The sequence below is a fragment of the Anolis sagrei genome, chromosome 1 (genome assembly GCF_037176765.1).
Source record: "Anolis sagrei isolate rAnoSag1 chromosome 1, rAnoSag1.mat, whole genome shotgun sequence".
Taxonomy (NCBI): Eukaryota; Metazoa; Chordata; class Lepidosauria; order Squamata; family Dactyloidae; genus Anolis; species Anolis sagrei.
The window spans coordinates 192,286,193-192,308,046 of record NC_090021.1 but is presented as its reverse complement, the minus strand read 5'-3'; the positions used below and the strand labels follow the sequence as shown (position 1 = coordinate 192,308,046).

General features: G+C 42.8%; 1 protein-coding gene across 1 annotated transcript in view; it reads right to left on the bottom strand.

The window, feature by feature from the left end:
* Window positions 1-2,561: 2,561 nt before the first annotated feature.
* The window catches only part of CIR1 (corepressor interacting with RBPJ, CIR1), a 37,413-nt gene continuing 18,120 nt past the window's right edge, over window positions 2,562-21,854 (bottom strand). Inside the window, exons 8-10 of the mRNA XM_060779303.2 lie at window positions 14,588-14,694; window positions 5,671-5,756; window positions 2,562-4,034 (exon numbers count right to left, since the gene is read on the bottom strand). Coding sequence (XP_060635286.2) covers window positions 3,356-4,034; window positions 5,671-5,756; window positions 14,588-14,694 — 872 coding nt within the window. The 3' untranslated portion in view covers window positions 2,562-3,355. The remainder of the gene's footprint in view (window positions 4,035-5,670; window positions 5,757-14,587; window positions 14,695-21,854) is intronic.

The following is a 21,854-nucleotide window of genomic DNA, read 5'->3' as shown; positions in this document are numbered from 1 at the left end:
ATCCACTTTTCTTACTTTGGACCAGTGGTAAAGCTAGGCTCAAAATTTGGCAGCAACAAAACAAAATGCACACCAAACGATAGGGAACACAAGACATCCTGGCAACACATTTGCTCAAATATTTTGCATTTTCTTGAATGGACTCCTGAACCTAGATAATAACACAATTTCTAAGTCTAAGTTTCTTGAATGTACCCTTAAACGTGAAGAGGTGGGTTGCTGGATGTAGTCATGAATTTAGGAATTTCGATACTTCATTTCAATCAATTAAACACTTGTGATTTAAGCCCACCAGATGATAGGATTGGCTAAAAAATACCAACGAAGAATGCACTTTATTCTATTCACACAGGTAAAAATCTAAGCTTTTTCTTTCTTTCTAGCAGTTTCATTTTAAAATAAGGCACCTCTAACTGAATGCCTGCTTACAATGTGGTTGCTTTAGCATTTAAAACCTCAAAGTGGAATGAAGACTCCTGAACTTGAAATATTTCTTCAGTTGATAAAGCTCCACCAAAGTCTTGTCTGGAAGATACACATGATGTCTCAAAGTCTGATGCACAGACATTGTCAACATTTCCCTGTTCAGCATAAACTTTGTAGTAATATTCTTCTTCCCATTGCAAGACGACATTACTAGATGGTCATGATTCCTCTCTGGCCTGTGACAAGAAGGAAGGGACAGGTTTAGGGAGACAGGTGAATGGTAGGATAAGGCCTTTTCATTCAAGGAAGAACATACCATCAAGATTTATGGGCACATGCTCATGATATACCTTTCTAACCTTAATCAGAGCATGTAGAAAGGCTCACTAAAAATAGAGGAGGCAAAATATTTCCTTCATACAAGGGGATTGAGTGTAACTGCAGCAGCTGGGTGGCAAGCTGCCAGAACGGACAAGCCTGAGCCTGTGCCCCTTTTCTATCAGTGACAAAACAGGCCACAGAAGTCAGACCGCAGGAAGAGAGGAGAGAGGGACTGCTCTTTTTTTTTTTTTTTTTAGAGAAATAGATGTCTTGATCTAATGTGCTATGCCCAAGGTTCTCTTTCAAAGTGGGGTCACAAATTTTACTGGGCTGAAAGGTATTTTCAAATCTCAACTAACCCACTATGATGTTCCCCCTTTTTCTTCTGTTCTAAAAAAACAGAAGGGAGGGGGAGGGGTAATTCTGCCCTGAATAGTTCTGATTAAGTTCTTTCCCTAGGATCAATTTAGAAACAATTAACACTGCAATGTAATTGAGGTACTATTTCTCTTAAAGCAGCTATTTAACTGTCCATACCCAGACTAATACAAAATACAGACTGAACAACCTTTACCTACAATATTTTCTTTCAGATCTACTGCCCTGGGCAAGCCCAACTCCCTCAGAAAAAGGCAATGGCAATACTGCCCAACAAATCTTCCCAAGGAAGTCCCATTTTAAGAGTCACCATAATCTGGGAATTACTTAAAGGCACACATTGACAACATCCTGTATCCGAAAAACTCCAGCATTAATCTCAAGGTTTTTTGTGTGTCAGGAGTGACTTGAGAAACTGCAAGTCATTTCTGGTGTGAGAGAATTGGCCGTTTGCAAGGACGTTGCCCAGGGAACACCTGACTATATTACCATCCTGTGGGAGGTGTCTATGTTCCTGCATGAGAAGCTGGAGCTGACAGACGGGAGCTCACCCCGCTCCCCAGGGAACACCTGACTATATTACCATCCTGTGGGAGGTGTCTATGTTCCTGCATGAGAAGCTGGAGCTGACAGACGGGAGCTCACCCCGCTCCCCAGATTTTAAGTACACCCCTACCAGTAGCAGTCCTGCCAGCACAAGGGTTCCATTGCACCACTGGGGGCTCCAATTTCAAGTTGCACATAGGTGGTTGACATAGTGACATTTTTATATTCTGATTATATTCCAAAATCCAAACCACTTCACAAGCATTTCAGACCAGTGATACTCAACCTGTACTGCCTCTCTGCCCCTATATCATAGAATCATAGAATAATCGAATCCTTGAGTTGGAAGGGACCTCATGGCCATCAAGTCCAACCCCCTGCCCAGAGGCAGAAAATTGTATTCCAAGTACCACAGAATCATAGGGGTCCCAATATAATATTAAAAATCAGTTGACAATATCTTCTTTAGCCATGCACTCTGTGAGTAAACACAGAAACATTTGTGGCGAGCATTTTAGTCTGCTGAAGTACTTCTTATATTAACACCACATTAAACAGTATTCAGTAGCACTGTAAAAGCTTTCTACGTGTGCAACATATTTAAATTGTTCTGAGCATGAAGATATTAAATTAAATTGCCAATTTTATACATGTTTTAATTTTTCATCCTGATTGACCCAGAGCAAGCTAAAAGTGTGCAAGGTAGTTCAGAAAAAACAAAAGCAAAGATATTCTGCATCAGAAACAAAAACATGAATAAGTTTCTGGTTTGCATCTTGATTTCAACTTCTTTTACACAAATTCAGAACTGAAAAGAAAAATCAACATGTGGCTTTTCTACCTATGATGCTAAAACTGCAGACAACTCTGAAAGAACAAAATGATACACATTTGAAGACAAAATGTATTTAATGCAGTTACAACCTAAACAGCAACTATTTTTTAAAAACCACAGGAGAGAGAAAAAGTGGTTTTCCTGGGAGGTAAGAGAGCTGATATTATATTCTTACTGCACACAATAGTCAGAAAATGTTAGGTCGGTAAACATTCTTCCCAGGTCTAGAGAAATTATTGAACAATAACTTGATACTACAGTGACATCTACCAACAGGGGTTTAAGATGCTTAGATAGCCTTGACCAAGTTACACTCTGCAGGAGGTGGAAAACGTTGCCTATACACTTATGTGGAACTATGGTCCTCTGTTGTTTTAACTCATGAAATTGTCCTCTTTGGTGGATCTTGGGGGGAAAAATACTTCTCACCAAAAATAATCTAGTTTTGAGGCTGTTAGTGATTTTATCCAGAACAATGTCAAGTACTATCGGAATAATTTAATACATCTTGGAATATCTATCCTGATCATTGCAAGCTTATTCACTTTTATAATGAAGGAGAATGATACGGATGAAAAGCCAGCTTCTATGGATATATGGGAAGTATTTTTTTAAAAATTGATTTATCAAATGCATCGCCCAACATGTGGCTTGCTATTCAAATAAGACATATTTTTCAACAAAACAATATAATGTTCGTCTTTAAAGGTCTGTATTTTTGCAAGATATTTGAAGGAAGACATTTACATTTTATGGATAACAGCCAACTCATGAGAAAAAGAGAAGTATGCCAGGAGCCCCTTATTAAACGATTTTTTTTTTAAAAAGAGACACAATTTGCCACCCACACTATCTATTTTTTTGTCTCTCTCTGCTTCGGCTTCTTTCTCTATGCTCTGACTTAATGTATTTCTTGCTGGAGCTCTCCCTGTGTTTCTGCTGCTCTCTGCATATGTTTGAGCTATGGCTTTTACTTTCGCTTTTCCTGTGCCGCTCCTCACTCGGGCTGTAAGTCCTGTGCCTTGCGTTTGAGCCTCTCCCGCTCCTCTCCTCGGTGCTTTGGCTTCTGCTCGTGTTTTCATATCTTTCTGATTCTCTTCTCCTGTCTGTGTTATCATTTCTGCTTGTGGGCTTTCTTTTGCTCTCAGAGGAGCTCCATTTGTTGTTCTCCCCAGAACTATCTTGCTTTAAAAGTCTACACTTCTCTGTATCTTTGTCCTTGTTACCATGACTGCTGGAGGGATCTTCATAAAGTTTCCCCTTAGTCTTCGCCTTCCCTTCAGAATCACTGCTGCTAGGCTCTGAAAACTTAGCTTTTCTTCTTTCCTTAGAATCCGTCTTCTTTTGTGCTGCTTTATCTTGGCTGTCAGTCTCACTATCACTGCTGCTGCTTACTGAAGACTCACTGGAGGATGTGGAAGAAGATCTGCTCTTATGTTTCCTGTGTTTACTTTTGCTTTTTCTCTTCTGTTGCTTTTTTTTCTTCCTATCCTTCTTCTTTTTCTTCTTCTCCAGGCGATCCAGTTTCCTTTTATTTTGAACACAGAAAAAGGAAGCAATTAAACAGAGAGCTATAACAGTGGAAGACTACTATCTTTCAGAGGTCAGTTGTTAAGCAGATCCCACAGGATAAATATCAGACTGTGATGAGCTTATTATTTAGAAAATAATAAAACACTTGACCTCAAACTTGCCACCTGGCCCTTTTGAAAGCCCTCCTGCTTATTGTAAAAAGTTATGCTATTGTTGACTTGTATAGCTTTTAATGGAAGGGGAGAACACAATTTGAACCTAAGACTTAAAGCTAGTTTTGTCTATTTCCTTTTAAATGATTTAGTTCTGAAGATTATAATTAAAATATTTTGGGGTGAGGTTGATGGTCATGCTTGCATTTTTCTGAACTAAATATGATGAAACAGCATATTTACTCTCTAGGGATGCTTCTTAATACCCAGATCTAGTAAGTGACTTTGAATGATGACGATGATGATTATTATTGATTTAACAAAATAAAAGTATGAGAACTATACCCAGGAAATTTAAACATCTTTAAAATGTTAATTTTCTAGAGAACATGGCTCCAATTCTATCCCTAAGAAATCAAAGTAACCCGCCTTGAGTCGCCTTAGGGCTGAGAAAGGTAGGCTAGAAATACTGCAAATAAATAAATAAATAAATAAATAAATAAAGTAAGGCAGAATTCTATTGGTGCATTCTGCTAGTAAGTGCACTTTTCTCCAGGGTGGAGTAAAAGCATACAACACTTGCTGGATCCAAACTGCATATTTCTCCAATGTTCCCCCCACACCATCCCTACACCAGTGTATAGCTACTGATTTCTACGGGATCAGGACAGCAGCTTATTATCTTATTATCCCAATCCAGGGTCAAAAACTAACATCTGAATATATGTTCATAAATTTCTCAGGGCCCAGTAGCCACGGTTTGCATAATATAACTCCTAAAGACAACTAGAGATTGTATCAATGCATCATTTAGTAGAGGAAGCATAGCACAGCAAGCCACCTTCCAATCTCCTGCCAAATAGGTGATCCACATAATTGATGCTTAAGGCTACATGTGCTCTGAAGTCTTTGGTACTATGCTCACACGTGAGCCGATTCATTTATTATTAAAATATGTAGTCCAATGGTTTATAGTAGGAACCCAAAGCAGCTAGCAATATGTAAAAATATAGAAAGAAAAGATAGATCTATATAAAAAGAGAATCAGATATAAAGTCAGTTTTCCAATCTGCTGAGGATAAGTAATTCTGTTAATAATCATAGATTTAAAAACTCTTATAACAGATTCAATAAGAAACTATACAAATATAGCAGACTGTTAGTATATGCAATTGTTTTAGCCCCCAATTGTAATAAATTAACATATATAGTAGTCTGTGGATTTCGGCCAGTTTCACTATCACATTCAGTTGTGATCTTCTAGCACAAGGTATGTTTAGGATTGGAGTAAACAATATGAAAGTAGCAGTTCTGCCCCCTTATTCTCATATATTAGTACCAATGACAGCAACAGAATGTCTCCTCTACTAAAACAGGGTTGTAGATAGTTTATGTTCTCTGCTTTTGTGAGTAAATATCTATAACTGAGGAATCTGTTGACAATTTTCCATTGTAAAAGAGCTGTTACTCATATGTTACCTCAGAAGCTTTTGTTTTTGCTTTGTTGTCAAGGATTTCAAAAATTCCACTTCTGGGTCATCTTCGCCTTCACTAGCAACAAATTCCTAGAAACAAAAATGCATTTTGTGGGAATGTATTTCACCAAAACAAATTGAGTCAGACACTGTATACGGAATTAGAGAGACAACTGGATCTGGAATTCCATTTACACCTCAAGCAATTTTGTGAGACATAATAAAGAAAAGATCACATTGTAATAGTTACAAATAGCTTAACTGCTCACTTTATATTGTTGGCAAAAGCATGGTTTCCTGTCGTAGTCACTGTGAATCTGCACCAATGGTATTCCTGCGCCTGCGCAGTAAAAGCTTCGGAACCTTCCAGAATAAAAAAGATATTTCAAAAGAAGCCTGGCCCCGCCCTTCCTCCCCCCTCCCCTCTCGAGTATAAATAGCCCAACGCGGGGCCAGGCCACTCAGTTCTCTTAATCCGCCTCGCGTTGGCTAGAGAACCTTCCTCGTGCTCTGACTCGTTGGCTATATTGCCCATTTGACTTGGTTTTTGACTCGGACTGGCTCACTATCTTCCTCCGGACTCCTGATACTGGACTGTTTTGACTACTCTCTTGATTAACCCTTGGATTCGGCGATTTGATCACTGTGAGTGGAGAGCCTCTGGGGTTACTCAGCATCGACCCGATGGCTACCACATCCTTCAAAAAGTGTTCTCAATGTCCGAATACCCTTCCGGACACTGATGGACACTCCCTATGCCTCACTTGCCTCGGCGAAGTCCACCTTTCTCAGCCCTGTAAAGTCTGCCAGGCCTTTACTCCCCAGACCCGGAAAAATAGAGTTTCCAGGCTGAAGGCCGCCCTTTATGAAAAGGCCCTCCTTCCCCCTGTTGGGGGAAGCAAGGCCGCAAAATCTGCTGACTTACCTGGGACCAAGATGGCTCAACAGGGCGCGCCCGCCAAGAAGAAGGCCAAGAAGCCCAAAGAGGGTGCTTCCCAAGATGGCAGCCGTGCTCCGACACGACCAGTTAGCCCTGCTAAAAGGGCGGGAAGCTCGGCGCTTCTTTCCCCTCCTACGCGCCTCCCCGCGGCCCAGCAACTTGGAGAGCGCGCGATCCCGCTGGCGTCATCAGAGCTCCAGCGTCGTGCTGCCGGCCCCGTGCTGACTCCGCCCCCGACGCTGGCGTCCCTGCCGGCCGCAGCGTGGAGTGGGGATGCGCCTCCTCCGATCTCGGCGCAGGCGCTTTTGGCGCCGGGAGTCCAGGCATCGGTGCCTACCTTTGCGGGACAGACCGCGGGACCGCGGGGCGATTCGCCGCTGCCGCCGATGCCGTCCCTCACTCCCCCGATGTCGGGGGAACTAGTCGAGCAGCCGATGGAAGTGCCCCCTCGGGCCCAGGAGACTGCCGATCAGCTGTCCTTGGATACATCGGCCTCGCTCCCTGCCGGAGGCGGAGTCCCGGCTGCCCAGCTGATGGCGGGCCCCGCCTCCTCAGTGTTTGGAGAGGCTTCGCTGCAGCCCGCTGCTTCTTCATCGACAGCAGCGCCAGAATATGCCTCCGCCCATGGGGAGGCATCTCAGCTCCCGGTACCGAGACAGCGCGACCCAGGGAGGTCCAGGCGCGCTCGGTCCCCATCCCGATCTTCTAGGAGCTCCAGACGGCGTCGTCGACAGACGTCCTCGTCTTCCTCATCTTCCTCCTCCTCGTCGGGATCGTCCAGGAGAAGGCGTAGATCCAGATGGTCCCGATCCTCCTCTCGTCGGGGACCTCGCAGGCCTGCTCCGCCCCCTGCGACTATGCCATATCAAGGGTTTTGGCAGCTCTCTCCGGCTGGACAGTACATATTTGTGCCCACGCCTGGGCCTTTTCAGCCTTCATTCCCACTGGCCTCTACTCCAGCCGCCCTTCCTTCGGCCCAGGGGAGCAACCTACCGGTGGCCCCTCTCCCTCCCCAGGGGCAATTGCCAACACCTACGATGGAACTCCCCCTGCCTCAGCCAGTGGCAGTGCCTGCTGCGCCGCAAGGTATGGGAGCCTTGGCCTTACCTCTACCTTCCGCGCAAACCTCCTCTTTGATTCCTCCAAGGTCCAATGGGGAATTGCAACACCTCACCACTCCAGATCCTGCCGACATTGATGAACCTGTGGAAACTGATCACAGGGCTATCGAGGCGGAGGCCTCTGACTCGGCCTCTGATTTACCTGACTCTGCCCAAGCGACGGGGGCAGTGGATGAACCGATAGAAAGGTCCCCTGACTTCAATAAGTTCGCCTCGCTTGTGGGCAGGATGATTAAGGCGCTGGAGTTGCCTGACCCCAAACCATCCGAACACGTGGAGGACCCCATGTTCCCCTCAGATGAACAAAATGTTGTGTCCTCCACGTCCCTTCCTCCCCTTCCTTACCTGCTTAAGCTGGCCAGAATTGCAGATGTCCCCCCCCCTCTGGTATCAGCAGTACCTAGAAGAGTGGATATGATGTATAAGATCGATTTGTCCACTGCTAAATGGGTGACCAACCCCCCCAGGCCAAACACGGTGGTAGCCGAGGTGGCTAAAACCAGGCGTCAAAAAGGGTCTCTCACTGCACCCCCAGATAGAGAGGGGAGGAAAATTGATTCGTTAGGTAGGAAAACCCACCTCTCTGCGGGACTGATCACAAGGATGGCCCACTTCGCCACTTATATGAGTGGGTATCAGAACTTCTTGTGGTCAAAGATCCGCCCCTATCTTGATTTGCTGCCACCTGAGGAACAACGCTGGCCTAAGGCGTTGCAGGAAGAGGCCATTATTTTGTCTAGGCTCCAGAAAGATTTTGCCAAGCATTTGGCTGAAACAGCTGGTAACCTCTTTGCCACTGCTACTTCCGTTAGACGGCATGCTTGGCTCCGGGCCGCGAATCTTTCGGATGAGGGCAAAGCCCTGGCCGAAGACCTCCCACTTCACGTGGAGGGGCTTTTTAATCCGGAGACCGATGAGAAACTAAAGAGTAAGCAGGAAGTCCGCCAGGCGGCAAGTAAGTTTGGCTATACCTGGCAGTCTAACTACCAGGCGAAACCCAGGTGGCAGCAACAATCTTCTGGCTTCCGTAGGAATTACTCTAGTAGTTTCACTGGGCCGTATAGAAACCGTGGTCCCAACTCATCACGATTCCAGGCGGGAAGAAGATCCCCCTATGCCCCAAAGTCTAAATACCAGCAATTTCAGAATAAACCCAGGTCTCAACCAGCCTCCAAGAAGCGTGTTTGACATTTGCTCCGATGCTTCTGCTAAAGGGTCCGCCGTTATTGACCCAGTTGGGTCGTCGTTGTGTTGTTTGGCAACCTTGACCCCTAGTGCGCCTTGCACTTTATCGTTCTATGAGAGGCTGTCCCCATATTACGAGGCCTGGGCTTCCATCACATCTGATACGTGGGTCCTGTCTATAATCAGAAATGGTTATAGAATTGAGTTCGAGGACACCCCTCCCACGGGGGGGGCAATATCCACGACGGTGTCATTACCTTTGTTACAGGAAGTTCAGACATTGTTGTCTAAAGGGGCCATTTCTGTGGTTAGCCCCGCAATGTTGCAGTTCTGTTTTTTCTCTCGTTATTTCCTTGTTAATAAAAGAAGTGGAGGTTTTCGGGCTATCATGGATCTCAGAGCCCTCAATAAACACATTTCTCCGAAGAGATTTCGTATGGTCACTTTATCCATCATCATGCCCCTGTTGTTTCACGGTGCTTGGTTCGCTACGGTGGATTTGAGAGACGCCTATTTTCATATCTCCATTGTCCCTCACCACCGTAGGTTTTTGACCTTCATGGTAGGACAGTCAGCTTATTGCTACAATGTTCTACCCTTTGGTCTCTCTACGGCCCCCAGGGTTTTCACCAAGTGTACGTCGGTGGTGGCAGCGCACCTCCGCACTAGGGGAATAACGGTCTACCCATATATTGATGACTGGCTTATTGTCGCCAGTTCGCCTGATTTGCTTAATAGACATGTCTCTGTCATTCTCTCCTTACTTCAGTCTTTAGGTCTGGTTGTCAATTTGGAAAAGTCCGCCCTCACTCCCACTCGTCGGATCCAGTTTATCGGGGCTCTACTGGACTCGGTGTCCCAGAAGGCCTACCTGCCTCCAGATCGCTTCGCCAAGCTGTCGGAATTGGTCAACCAGATCATAACGGCTCCCAGGATTTCGGCGAGACAAATTCAAGTTTTGTTGGGGCACATGGCGTCAACTACGGCAGTGACCCCCTATGCCCGATTGAGAATGCGGCCCCTGCAATTCTGGTTTCTCTCGGTGTTCAATCCTCTCAGGGACAGACCCAACATCAAGTTATCCGTCCCTGTAGACATCCGACAGTCCCTTTTGGGGTGGAGGGACGAGCGTTGGGTTTGTGCTGGCCTTGCATTCCAATCCCCATCCCCTGCCAGATCTATAACCACGGATTCCTCCCTTACGGGGTGGGGGGCACACTCCCAGGGTCTGTTGATTCAAGGCGTTTGGACAGAAGAAGAGGCCGCCATGCACATAAACATGCTCGAGCTGCTGGCGGTTGGCAGGGCACTAAAGGCTTTCGAAAGGGTGGTGTCCGGAAAAACCATTCAAGTACTCACCGACAACACCACGGTGATGTACTATTTGAACAAACAAGGGGGCACTCACTCAGGGCCCCTGTTAGACCTGTGTCTGCAGATATGGGATTGGTGCATCGCCAGGGGAATCCACCTCCTAGTCACTCACATTCCCGGAACAGACAACGGTCTCGCAGACACGCTCAGCAGGAATCCTTTGGCCCACCACGAGTGGTCGTTGAATTGGGAAGTAGTCCAGGGGCTGTTCAATCAGTGGGGGGTTCCGCAGACGGACCTATTTGCAACGCACCTGAACAGCAAGTGCAGGATCTATTGTGCCCGTTGCCGTCCGAATCCATCGATAGGCTGCCTGGGGGACGCGTTCCTGTACAACTGGGGGGGCGGGCTAGTTTATGCTTTTCCTCCGTTCCCGTTGTTAGTGAGGGTAATCGCGAAAATCAGGAGGGACAACGCCTTTTGTATACTAATAGCCCCATGGTGGCCCCGCCAGCCTTGGTTTGCGCCCCTCCTGCAGATGGCGGGGGACAGGTTTCTTCGTCTTCCTTGCAGGCCCGATCTGTTATTGTCCCAGCAGGGCCAGGTGGTGTACCCGGAGGTCGGGGTGCTGAATCTCACGGCGTGGTACATTCTGCCTGCTCTGTAAACACTTTCTCGGAGCTGTCGCAACCTGTTTTAGCTATTATTGAGGCCGCACATAGACCGTCTACAAAGAGGTCTTACTTGTATAAATGGGGCAAATTTAGTAAATTTGTGGCGTCGAAGGGCGTTACCCCAGAATTGGCTCCCGTTTCCCTAGTTTTGGACTTTTTGGTTTCTCTGCTGGATGCAGGACTATCAAGTTCATCTCTAAAATGTTATTTGGCCGCCATTTCGTGGTTTAAGAGAAAGGCCGGTCTCCCATCCTGTTTTCTGGACCCTTTGGTAAAATCTTTTCTTCGGGGTCTTGCAAACACTAAACCTTGTGTGGCCCCTGTTGCTCCTGCTTGGAGTCTCGAGCTCGTGCTTGCGGCTCTAATGAAACCTCCTTTCGAGCCTCTGGCGTCAGTGGATCTTCCTTATCTGTCATGGAAAGTGGCATTCTTGATGGCCATAACATCCGCAAGGCGGGCCAGTGAATTATGTGCACTCAGGGTGGATCCTCCTTACCTGAGGTTTCACAAAGATAAAGTAGTTTTACGCACTGATGTTGTGTTCTTACCTAAAGTTTCCTCCAAGTTTCATATGTCTCAGGAAATTGTTCTCCCTGCGTTTTTTCAGAATCCCACTTCCCAGTTGGAAAAGGGGTTGCATCTCCTGGATGTGAGGAGGGCCGTAGCTTTTTATGTAGATAGAACGGCCGGGATTAGGAAAACCCCCAGGTTCTTTGTCAAGTATCGTAGTGACGCTAAGGGTTTGCCGTTGTCTTCTCAAAGATTTTCCTCCTGGATAGTGTCCCTCATTCGTCTGTGTTATCAATTATCGGGCAAGGACTTACCTTTGCAGGTCAGGGGTCATTCGACCAGGTCGATTTCCACTTCGGTTGCTTTTTTGCGTGGTGTTCCTTTGGATGTCATCTGTAAGGCTGCAATATGGTCGACCCCACTTACTTTTGTGTCACATTATAAGTTGGATGTCGTTTCCAGGAGGGCGACTGATTTTGGTAGGGCAGTTTTGTTTTCGGCGGTGGCATGATTCCCGCCAGCCAGAGTCAGTAGCTTGTTAGTCTACCATTGGTGCAGATTCACAGTGACTACGACAGGAAATTATAAGTTGCTTACCTGTAACTGTAGTTTCCTGAGTAGTCACCTGTGAATCTGCACATCCCCGCCCGTCCTCCCCTCGAGTATCATGCCCCGCCTTCTTGCTGCTTTGCGGCGGAAGAGAACTGAGTGGCCTGGCCCCGCGTTGGGCTATTTATACTCGAGAGGGGAGGGGGGAGGAAGGGCGGGGCCAGGCTTCTTTTGAAATATCTTTTTTATTCTGGAAGGTTCCGAAGCTTTTACTGCGCAGGCGCAGGAATACCATTGGTGCAGATTCACAGGTGACTACTCAGGAAACTACAGTTACAGGTAAGCAACTTATAAAAATCGGCTTCCTTCCCAATTCATATTCAAATGGAGAAGGAAAATATGGAGTATAATGATAATGGATAAAATTACAGGCAGTGTATGAACATTCTATGTGAAGGAAGAAAAAAAATCAAATGACTTATTTTTAACAAAATGAATTTTACTTATTTTGGAACAGGATTAGGTCTTGTGGTTTAGTATCAAATGGTTTTTTTGGGGGGGGGGGGTTTACAATTTTTTATTATCAGGTTTTAGCTGTGACTTGCTTTAACTTTCTATAAGCTGCCATTTCGGGAGAAATGCAGATATAAAATTAAACACACACCTATCTCCTTCCAAAAAACATTTGTTTGACTCAGAGACATTTCTGGCACTAGAGCCCTACTTGACAAAAATCCTGGAGAAAAGGATTCCAGGGAGGTGAGTCACAGTTAGAGGTGTCAACTCTTCCTGTGACTTATTTGAGGGTTGGCTCCCTCACTTGTGCGTCTTATTTATTTTACTTGATGAGGACACATTACGGAGACCTCTTGGTGGTTAAATCAAAGCTATGGAACTCTTTCCCACAAGAGACTAGGCTTGCCCACCCTCTCCTCTCCTTTTCCGAGCAGATCTTTTCATTTCAAGCATTAAGAGGTTGCTGCAGAACAGTCTTGTAATGTAGGGTGCTGTGCTTTGGTTCTCATTGTCATGCTTTAAATACCTTTAAATTGTTTCAAATTAGTGTTGTTTTCAAATATAATTGTTTTAACTGTCTTTTTAAATGATAATTGTTGTTTAGCTGTGTTTAGTTGTAAACTGTTGTGAGCTGCCTTGGGTCCCACAGTGGGAGAAATACAGGATATAAATTAAATAAAGAAAATCTCTTGCATGCTATTTCTGTAGAACACATTAAGTGAAGAAGTTTAAAAGGCAAGGTGCACTCTGGGGAACATACAATGGTGTACTATTATTTACCATATTTATACCCTGCCCTTCTCATCTTGTAGAGGACTCAAGGCGGCCTTACAACAGACAGTAGTTTGATGCCATACACACATACATTAAAAAATAATTATGATTAATAACCAAGCAATTAAAATATAAATGATTAAATAATAGTTAAAATCACACCATCCAAATCATAATCCAGGGCTGTTTCATTTGTCAATCACATTGATTCATGATCACTTATTGCACTGCTCCAATTACTTGTCAAAAGCTTGGTCCCAAAGCCATGTCTTAAATGCTAGCATTCATTGAGGCTTAGGGTGCATATACGCCAGGCATGGGAAAACTTGGGTCCTCCAGGTGTTTTGGACTTCAACTCCCACAATTCCTAACAGCCTAGCTGAAGTCCAAGATACCTGGAGGGCCAATGTTTGCCCATGCCTGATATACACCATAGAATGAATATAGTAAGACACCACAATAACACTCACAGCGAAATGCTATGGAATCATGGGAATTGTAAGTTTACAAGATCTATAGCCTTCTCTGCCATAGAGTGTTGGTGCCTCACCAAAGTAGAAATCCCACAAATCCATAATATTGTGTCATAGCAGTTAAAGTGGTGTTAATTTACAGTGTAGATGCACCCTCAGTGAACCCTGGTAGCACAAGGATCCAGAATCCTCAGGTGCTAGCTGTGTTTCTCTTTCCAGTGATGCAAGGGAGGTTTCAACAGTTTTCCTTGGCTCATGAATGCAAGCCCCTACCTGCACTAATCTGTCCTGGTAGGTTGCTACAACTGGTCTCTGACCTAATGTGAAAAAACGCCCCTGACCAGGTCACTACAATATTTATAGCATCTATCCTGTGTTCCGATCCCTGGTATGTCTTGACTTTGTTTTTTATAAGATCAGCCACCCACAGTGATGTAAGGTGGACTCCATAACCCTTCTACAGTGGCTGGGGCCAGTGTTCTGGTTTCATCCGAGAGTGGCATTCCCCAAACTTCCATTTTTAAAATTTTTTTTACCCCAGTCCTCACCCTGGAAGTAGCTGATATTTTATCCTAAGAAAGCTATTGGAAGCTGAAACCATTTCCTCTGGCAGATATTAAATCTTCACTAACCCACAGGAGGCATTTCATTTATTAAACTAGGGGTTGAAAAATTATTTTAAGCTTGTCACTCTGGCTAATAAAAAAAAGGAGAAAGCAGAGCAAGTTTCAGGACACATATCCCTTGCTCTCTCTATTTGGCTCTCCTATGGATATGCATATTATAAAAACATTAAGTAACAATTCACAAGCAATCACATTTAGATTTACAGACATTTTCAGCTTACTGATAAAAAGATCATTACCTGTGATGGATCATTTGCGGTCAAGTTTCTCCCCAGTACATTTTGTTTCAGTGCAAACCCACTGTTTCTCATCTCCGCTATTAGCTCCGAGGGGTGCATTGATGGCCCTGTTCACCAAAAATCACAGTTTGAATGTATCATTTATATCTCTCTACCTTTTTTGGACTCCACAGTGGGAATTCAGTTGAAGCTTTGTTAAGTAAAATCACAGCTAAATCAACTCAATAATCTTCTGCTGAGCAAATAATCAGATATGATTTTCTAAAACAGCAGTCTGGAGATTCAGAATGGAAAATAATTGCATTTTTCTTTAAGTGCAAGGGGATTCTCTTCTTATGTAACTTTGTCATGTTGAAAACAATATAGTTTAGGTATTGTCTGGCTTTAAGCTTTTGAGAAAAGTGCAAAAAAATAAAGTAAGCTAAGAAAGCCAAGTCAACTTAAAGGTTTCTGGCAAAAAGAATAAACATGAAGACTTTCTGGCAAAAAGAATAAACATGAACACCCAACTTTTGAGAGAGAAAACTAACATGCTTTTAAAAATATTTTAATATTGCAAATGTTTTAAAATAATGGCTTCAATTTAAAAATTGAATTTAATATATATATAAATTTGCATCCAAGAGGAATGTCCATTGGCTAGAATGAGAAGGCTGAAACACCCTTTTGAAATGTAATGCTTCACTATGATTAAGTTTAGTAGAATGGAATGCTATTTCCATCTACGAACCCACACGCTCGCTCCGGTCATCTGGGGAGGCCCTGCTCGTTATCCCACCTACGTCGCAAGCGCGCTTGGTGGGGACGCGGGACAGGGCCTTCTCTGTGGCGGCCCCCCGACTTTGGAATGCCCTTCCAAAAGAGCTTCGTCAGGCCCCTACTCTGGCAGTTTTCAGAAGGAACCTAAAAACTTGGCTGTTCCGATGTGCCTTCGCAGATTAGGAATCCCCATCCCAAGTCCTAGATGCACTTTAGCACAACTAATGTTGCTGCACACCGCACTTTAATCCTACGTTCCTCCTGCCATCTCAGCACTTTTAACCCTGTACCCCATTGCGCTGGCCGAACCAGTTTTAATAGTGTCTTGATGTATTGTCATTGTGGTTATTTTGCTTAATTGTTTGATTTGCTTTGTTTATTGCTGTGTTATGTTTTCTATTGTATTGTGTTTTGTGGCTTCGGCCTGTGTAGCCGCATCGAGTCCTTCGGGAGATGCTAGCGGGGTACAAATAAAGTTAATAAATAAAATAAATAAATAATTTCCTCCTTAATAAATTTAATCAACTCATCTCTTTGCCTTATGATATTTATATCTGCACCATTAATAACTACATAGAGTTTCACTGCAACCTGGGCTTCAACACCAATACTTGGAACAGGTTGTGCCTGCACTGACTTTTGAAAATCTTCCAACCTACCATTCTGCTTTTAGTGCAGGGATGGGGAAGTGAAATAGGGCAAACTTCTATGGGTTAGAATAGATGATATCAGCTTCATTCCTCTCATTTCCCTACATGCAGAAGAGGGGAAGGGGCCAATCACTCTCAGATAGCGCTTCCAAGAGCTTCTGGAAGAACTGAAATGTTCAGTAAAGCACCAGGTGAAAGGTGGTTGGCTTTGCTCCTCATCTTTCTTCCCCAGGTCTGGGACTCAGTCAGATCCTGGAATTTGAGGCCAAAAGCAAGAAATGGAATCTCTACCTATGATCAAATATAGTTGGGATTCCATTTCCTGCTTGCCAGTAGCTGACATTAGCAAGGCTTTGAGGAGGGGTCTTTGTAGAATTAGATGCATTTCCAATCCCATATCCATTTTAGGACAATCAATATAAGCACATGGTGTGTAGGGGAAACTTGCGGAAGACTACTGTAATATTGAGGAGATAGGCCTGATGTGCACAGTTACTCCATTCATTTCTATGTCCCCTAAAATAATAAAGCTTCCCTTACAACTTGGTTTTCTGTTCTCTGCATATTTTCAGGATTGAGAACTAACTGGGATGGTATGGCCTTGGTTTATCTTGGGAGTTATGGGAAGACATAACCATGTTAATACACCTGTGGAAAACAGGCGTGATTGATTCAGATGTTGTCCTGGGCAGCATGTAGCACAGCACCCTGGTTTGGCAAAATATAAAAATCCTTATATACCAGCCTAAAAACTGAAACTCAATGCAGGCTGATTACTGCGAAAGGTGCTGCATGCTGACCAAAACTGGGGTGTTCCTTGTTGCCGTTCTAGGGGTTCCCAACAATAGATCGAGGAAGCTTGCTTGGTTTGTATTTCTTTTCTATGATTCTGTTGTTATACCTGCTTCTCCAATACATTTATTTCTTGAATTGTAAGCCACTTGAGCGCTTATTGCCTCCGGATCCAAAGAAAAAAGAATCTTTACCTCTGGCAGTACAGATGGGAGAGTTTTTCAACCAATGAAGGAAAAGTATGTTTATTATTCTTTTTTTTTTAGTCTGTTGGTTCTTATGAATGCAATCTAGTTTTCCTCTGAGTAGAGAGCTATGGGACTTCATTGTTAATTCATTTATTTTTAGGGTGCAGTTCAGATTTGATGGTCCTTGTTCTAATCACCACAAAGTGACTAACCACTGCTGTATTATCATTTAATCTGTCCACAAGTATTTTAGGTTTGCACTGCACTTTCATGAGAGCCAATGCAGTGTAGAGGTTTGAGTGCTGGACCAGAAAACCAGAGTCTAAATTTCTGCTCAGCCATGGAAACCCACTAGGTAACTCTAAGCAGGACACACTGTCGTGGCCTCAGAAGAAAACAATCTCTGCCAAGAACACTCTGATGGTTTTGCTTTAAGATATCCATAAATCAGAAATGACTTGAAACCACACAACTGTACATCCATATAATCACATGAGTAACAACAACAACAACTACTACTTTATTTTTATATCCTGCCTCCATCTCCTCGAAGGGATTCGAGGCAGCTTACATGGTGACCACGCCCAATATTAACAAAGATTACAAAGTAAAACAATTAAAAACATGTAACAGTAAATTTTATATTAGAACAGTAAAATCAATGAAATATAAGACATAAACCAAACATCAAACAACAAGTAGCTGGGGAAAGTGGGCATGTACAGATATGGGACTAATAGGGCAGGATAAGGGCTTATGCAAACACAAACTGTAGGGCCAGGGCTCTTCCACAATGAAATGCTGGAAATAGTAAGGTGTGTGTATAGGTATATGTTTTAGAAATTCAGAGAATGATGCCACTTCTAAGATTCAGCAAATAGAGTAAAATAGTAAATAAATAGATATTACATTATTGCTAGCAACTCCTATTAATTTTAAAGGAAACCCAATCATAGACTCATTTATCTGGAAATAACAGTGAGCAATACTAATTATTAGTAATACCTCCTATTAATTTCAGTGGAAGTTATTTCCAAATAAGTGAGCTTATGAGTACAGGTTTAGATGTTTGGTGTACGTGCAGGATTATAATGGCAAAAAGTTGCCAACAAGCAAGGAAGAAAGAAGGTGAACTTTGTGGATTTTCAAGATGTTGTGTCACTTTACTTCAGCTTATTGATTTGCCACCACAGGCCTTCTTTTCTGAAGTTGAAGTTGTTGTATATGATTTCCTCAGTGGGATGGGTTTGGGGCTGAAGTTGTTTCAGTTTCTAATTTAGCACACTAAACATCATCCTAACAGCTCTGCCAAGCCGGGCCCTGTAATCTAGCCTTACATTGTTTTTGTTTGTTTGCAGTCAAACAGCATGATGTCTGGAAATCAAAATGGCTGTTAAGAAGGCCCTTTAAAGACAAATATTGATTTTGCACTAATACACAATTTAATTGTGTGGCCAATCTTAGATAATATATTGAACAGGGAGAGATTGGGGGAAGTATCATTCATGTACATCACATATGAATGATATGTGACTTCATTCAATATTAAAGACTTACAAAAGGAAAAAACCGTATGTGGCATTTTATGTTTGCTTTCTCAATAAAACACAATAAGGACATGCATTTTAAGAAGATAAATTAAATATACTCAGTTGATTCTAAACAAGCAGTAATTTACAAAAATGAGCAAAATTCTTTCTATACGTTTGTAAAGGGTGATCTTTTGACAGAAGCATGGTCTTAAATGTAACCTCTAGTCTATCATTACAAGTGTTGTATAGTGGTTTGAGCTTTGGAGTAGAACTGGAGACCAGTGTTCAAATCCCTGCTTGACCATTGGGTAACACTAAGCCACCCACCCTCTTTCACACCCAGAGGAAGGCTAAATAAATCTTCCTGTAAACAAATCTTGCCAAGAAAACCCAGTGATAGGTTTGCCCTAGACTCACCATAAACTGGATATGACTTGAAGAATTCCTACATTTATTTCTTATAAGATTGTTACATTGAGATCATGCCTTCTCTCCAATGAGCTCAAAGGGGATGCATGATTCCCCACCACAATTTTACTGCCTTAAAAACAACCCAAAGAAAATGAAAAAGTAGGCCAGTCTGACAAGATGTGATTGGTCAGAGCTCATCCAGTGAATTTCATGACTGGGTGGAGACTTGAACTGGGACCTCCAAAATCCCAGTTCAAGGCTTTCACCGCTACACTACAGTAGACCACATATATGTCAATCAGCCTTACTTTTTAATAGAATTGCAAGACATTATTTAGGAAGTGTAGAGGTATGAGCCACTCCACTTTTTTGTATTTCAAACTATATATGATTATTTTTCAACGGCACCCTCTCAGCAAGAGGGTATCTATTGCATAAAAAAAGGAATTGAAATGAATAATGCCATACTGCTCGCACAAACAAAGAATTCAGAAATTTTCATTTTGAATTTTGCAGACATCTTGTGCAATGCACGTGTTTTCATTACTTATGCTACTCATCGTTTATACTAGTTGGTATTGTTTTGCTTTTGCAAGTGCTAGTGGTGGCACAATACCACCTGCATTACTTTAATCAGTAGTGTCTTGCTAAATGCAGCCTACACCTTAATTCAAGTAAAGAGCAGGACTTTGAACTGTGAAACATCTTTACCTACATGACCAAAATTTGAACAGGATGTTACAGAGCCAATTCTAGGTTATGTCCGCCAAAGCAAATCAAGAATCCTTTGTTGATAGACATTCCAAGATTTCCATCATGTATTTCAAAAGGAACACTGCCAAAATACTTAAAAGGAACCAGATCCTGACTAATCTTGGAAATTAAGCAGGGTCAGCCCTGGTTAGTAATAGAATGAGAGACTGCCAATGAATGCCAGGTGGTGTAGGCTATATTTCTGAGAAAGGAACCAGAAAATCCACCTCTGCGTATCCGTTGCCTAAGAAAATTCTATAAAAATAATTGGGTCATCCTAAGTTGAAAGGCAACTTGAAGGCACTTCAATAAGTATAATATAGGGGTGCTGTTTGAGACAAGGCAAGGTGCCTCACACCAGAAGCAGGTGTCGTACAGCTTAATGGCATTATTCCGGCTGTTGCCATAGCCAAAAAGTTTGAATAATATTATATGAAGTGTCATTCTCTAGGCCAGGCCTGCACAATCTGCGGCCCTTAAGATGTTTGGGCCCTCAACTCCCAAAAGGTCTAACCAGCTTGTCCAATAGCCAGGAATTCTGAAAGCCAAAGTCCAAAACACTTGGAAGACTCAAGTTGTACAGACTGGCTCTAGGCCAACCCTGCTTCTTCTTTGTCAGATAACAGCGCAAACAAAAATTACAGTTCTTTTTTTGAGAATTTCCACAGCAAAGCAAATGTAATCAGCAGTAAGAAAAAAATCCTATTGACAAAAGGCAACAAACAGAGGCAGACTTTGATGTTTACAGCAGACTGCATATACAGTTCCATCTGGAGAAGTTCTTGTACAAGACCAGTCCTACCTTTATACAATGAGATGACTGCCCCAGGCAACTGATCTGGTGTATCATGAAAAGTACCCATTTTAAATGTACAGTAGAGTTTTGCTTATCCCACATAAACAGGTCAGTAGAACGCTGGATATGCAGAAATGTTAGATAGTTAGGAGAGACTAAGGAAAAGCCTATTGAATGTCAAATGACATTATGATTTTACAAATTAAGCACCAAAACATTGTGTTTTACAACACATTGACAAAAAAGCAGTTCAATACAGGGTAATGTTATGTAGTAATAACTATTTACAAATTTAGTACCAAAAACATCCCAATATATTGAAACAGCTGTGAATCCAGGAGGGAAGCAGATTGCTATGGATAATACAGAAAATTAGATGAGTGAAGGTTGGATAAGCGAGACTCTGCTGTATTTATGTTGTATTTTTATTGCTAGAAGCTCAGGAATAGAGTGGTTTGTGGAATTTTCTGCCTCATGTACTAACATAACTTCGGCAGCCTCAGATATCATGCTACTTTATTTAAGAAGTGGAGGATGCAAATTACTGCTCTGCTTCATGCAGCAAAATTCTTGGATCACCATTGGTGATGTAGGTAAAGAAGAAGCCTACTAACTTTCAAGCTAAGCTATGTAAAGAGACAAATTTTTGATCAAAATTCAAATAACTGTCAAGGATGAGAAATGAGCATGCTGCCCTCTAGAGGTCAGCTCTGATGGTTTATTTGCACTCTGCAAAAATACTTACCAAAACCAGTGACCTGTTGTCAAATATCATCTATCTGCTATACGACAATTGACCTTGTAATCATATGCAGTAATACTGAAAAGTATCATCAAATATATTGGGGAAAAAACATTTTGCTTCGTTACCATGGTTATCATTTCTATCCTGTCCCATTCTCAGCATTCAGTGGTGGATTCACATGTGTAGATGTAAAAATGCAAAGCATTTGTCTTAGTGCTAGCTATTCTTTGGGCAGAGAGAATAAGGCAAGGGATGGACAAGGTTTATTTTACATACTTTTGAACTTGTACTGTCAGTATGTTTCTAACTTGAGTGCTGCTTTTTCATTTTAAAGCTACAAATGATCTGAAACTATAGTAACCATTCTGCCACATGAATATGCCCAACCACTGCTATTACCTGGAAAGCCGATTTTCGGTGTACCTTAACTCCTGAAATTAGGTGTCTTCACCTAATTTCAGTGAGGTTTTCCTAGTGTTCCTTCAGGTCTGACTTTTTGTAAAAAAAATCTAATTGTACTCAGCATACATACTCAATAGCATCTTGTCCTGTGTTTGGGGATATGCTTTTTAAGTTTGCATTGTGAAGTTGTCTAAAATTTTTAGTACTGTTCCATTATCCGGAGGCCAAAAGGGGATGCT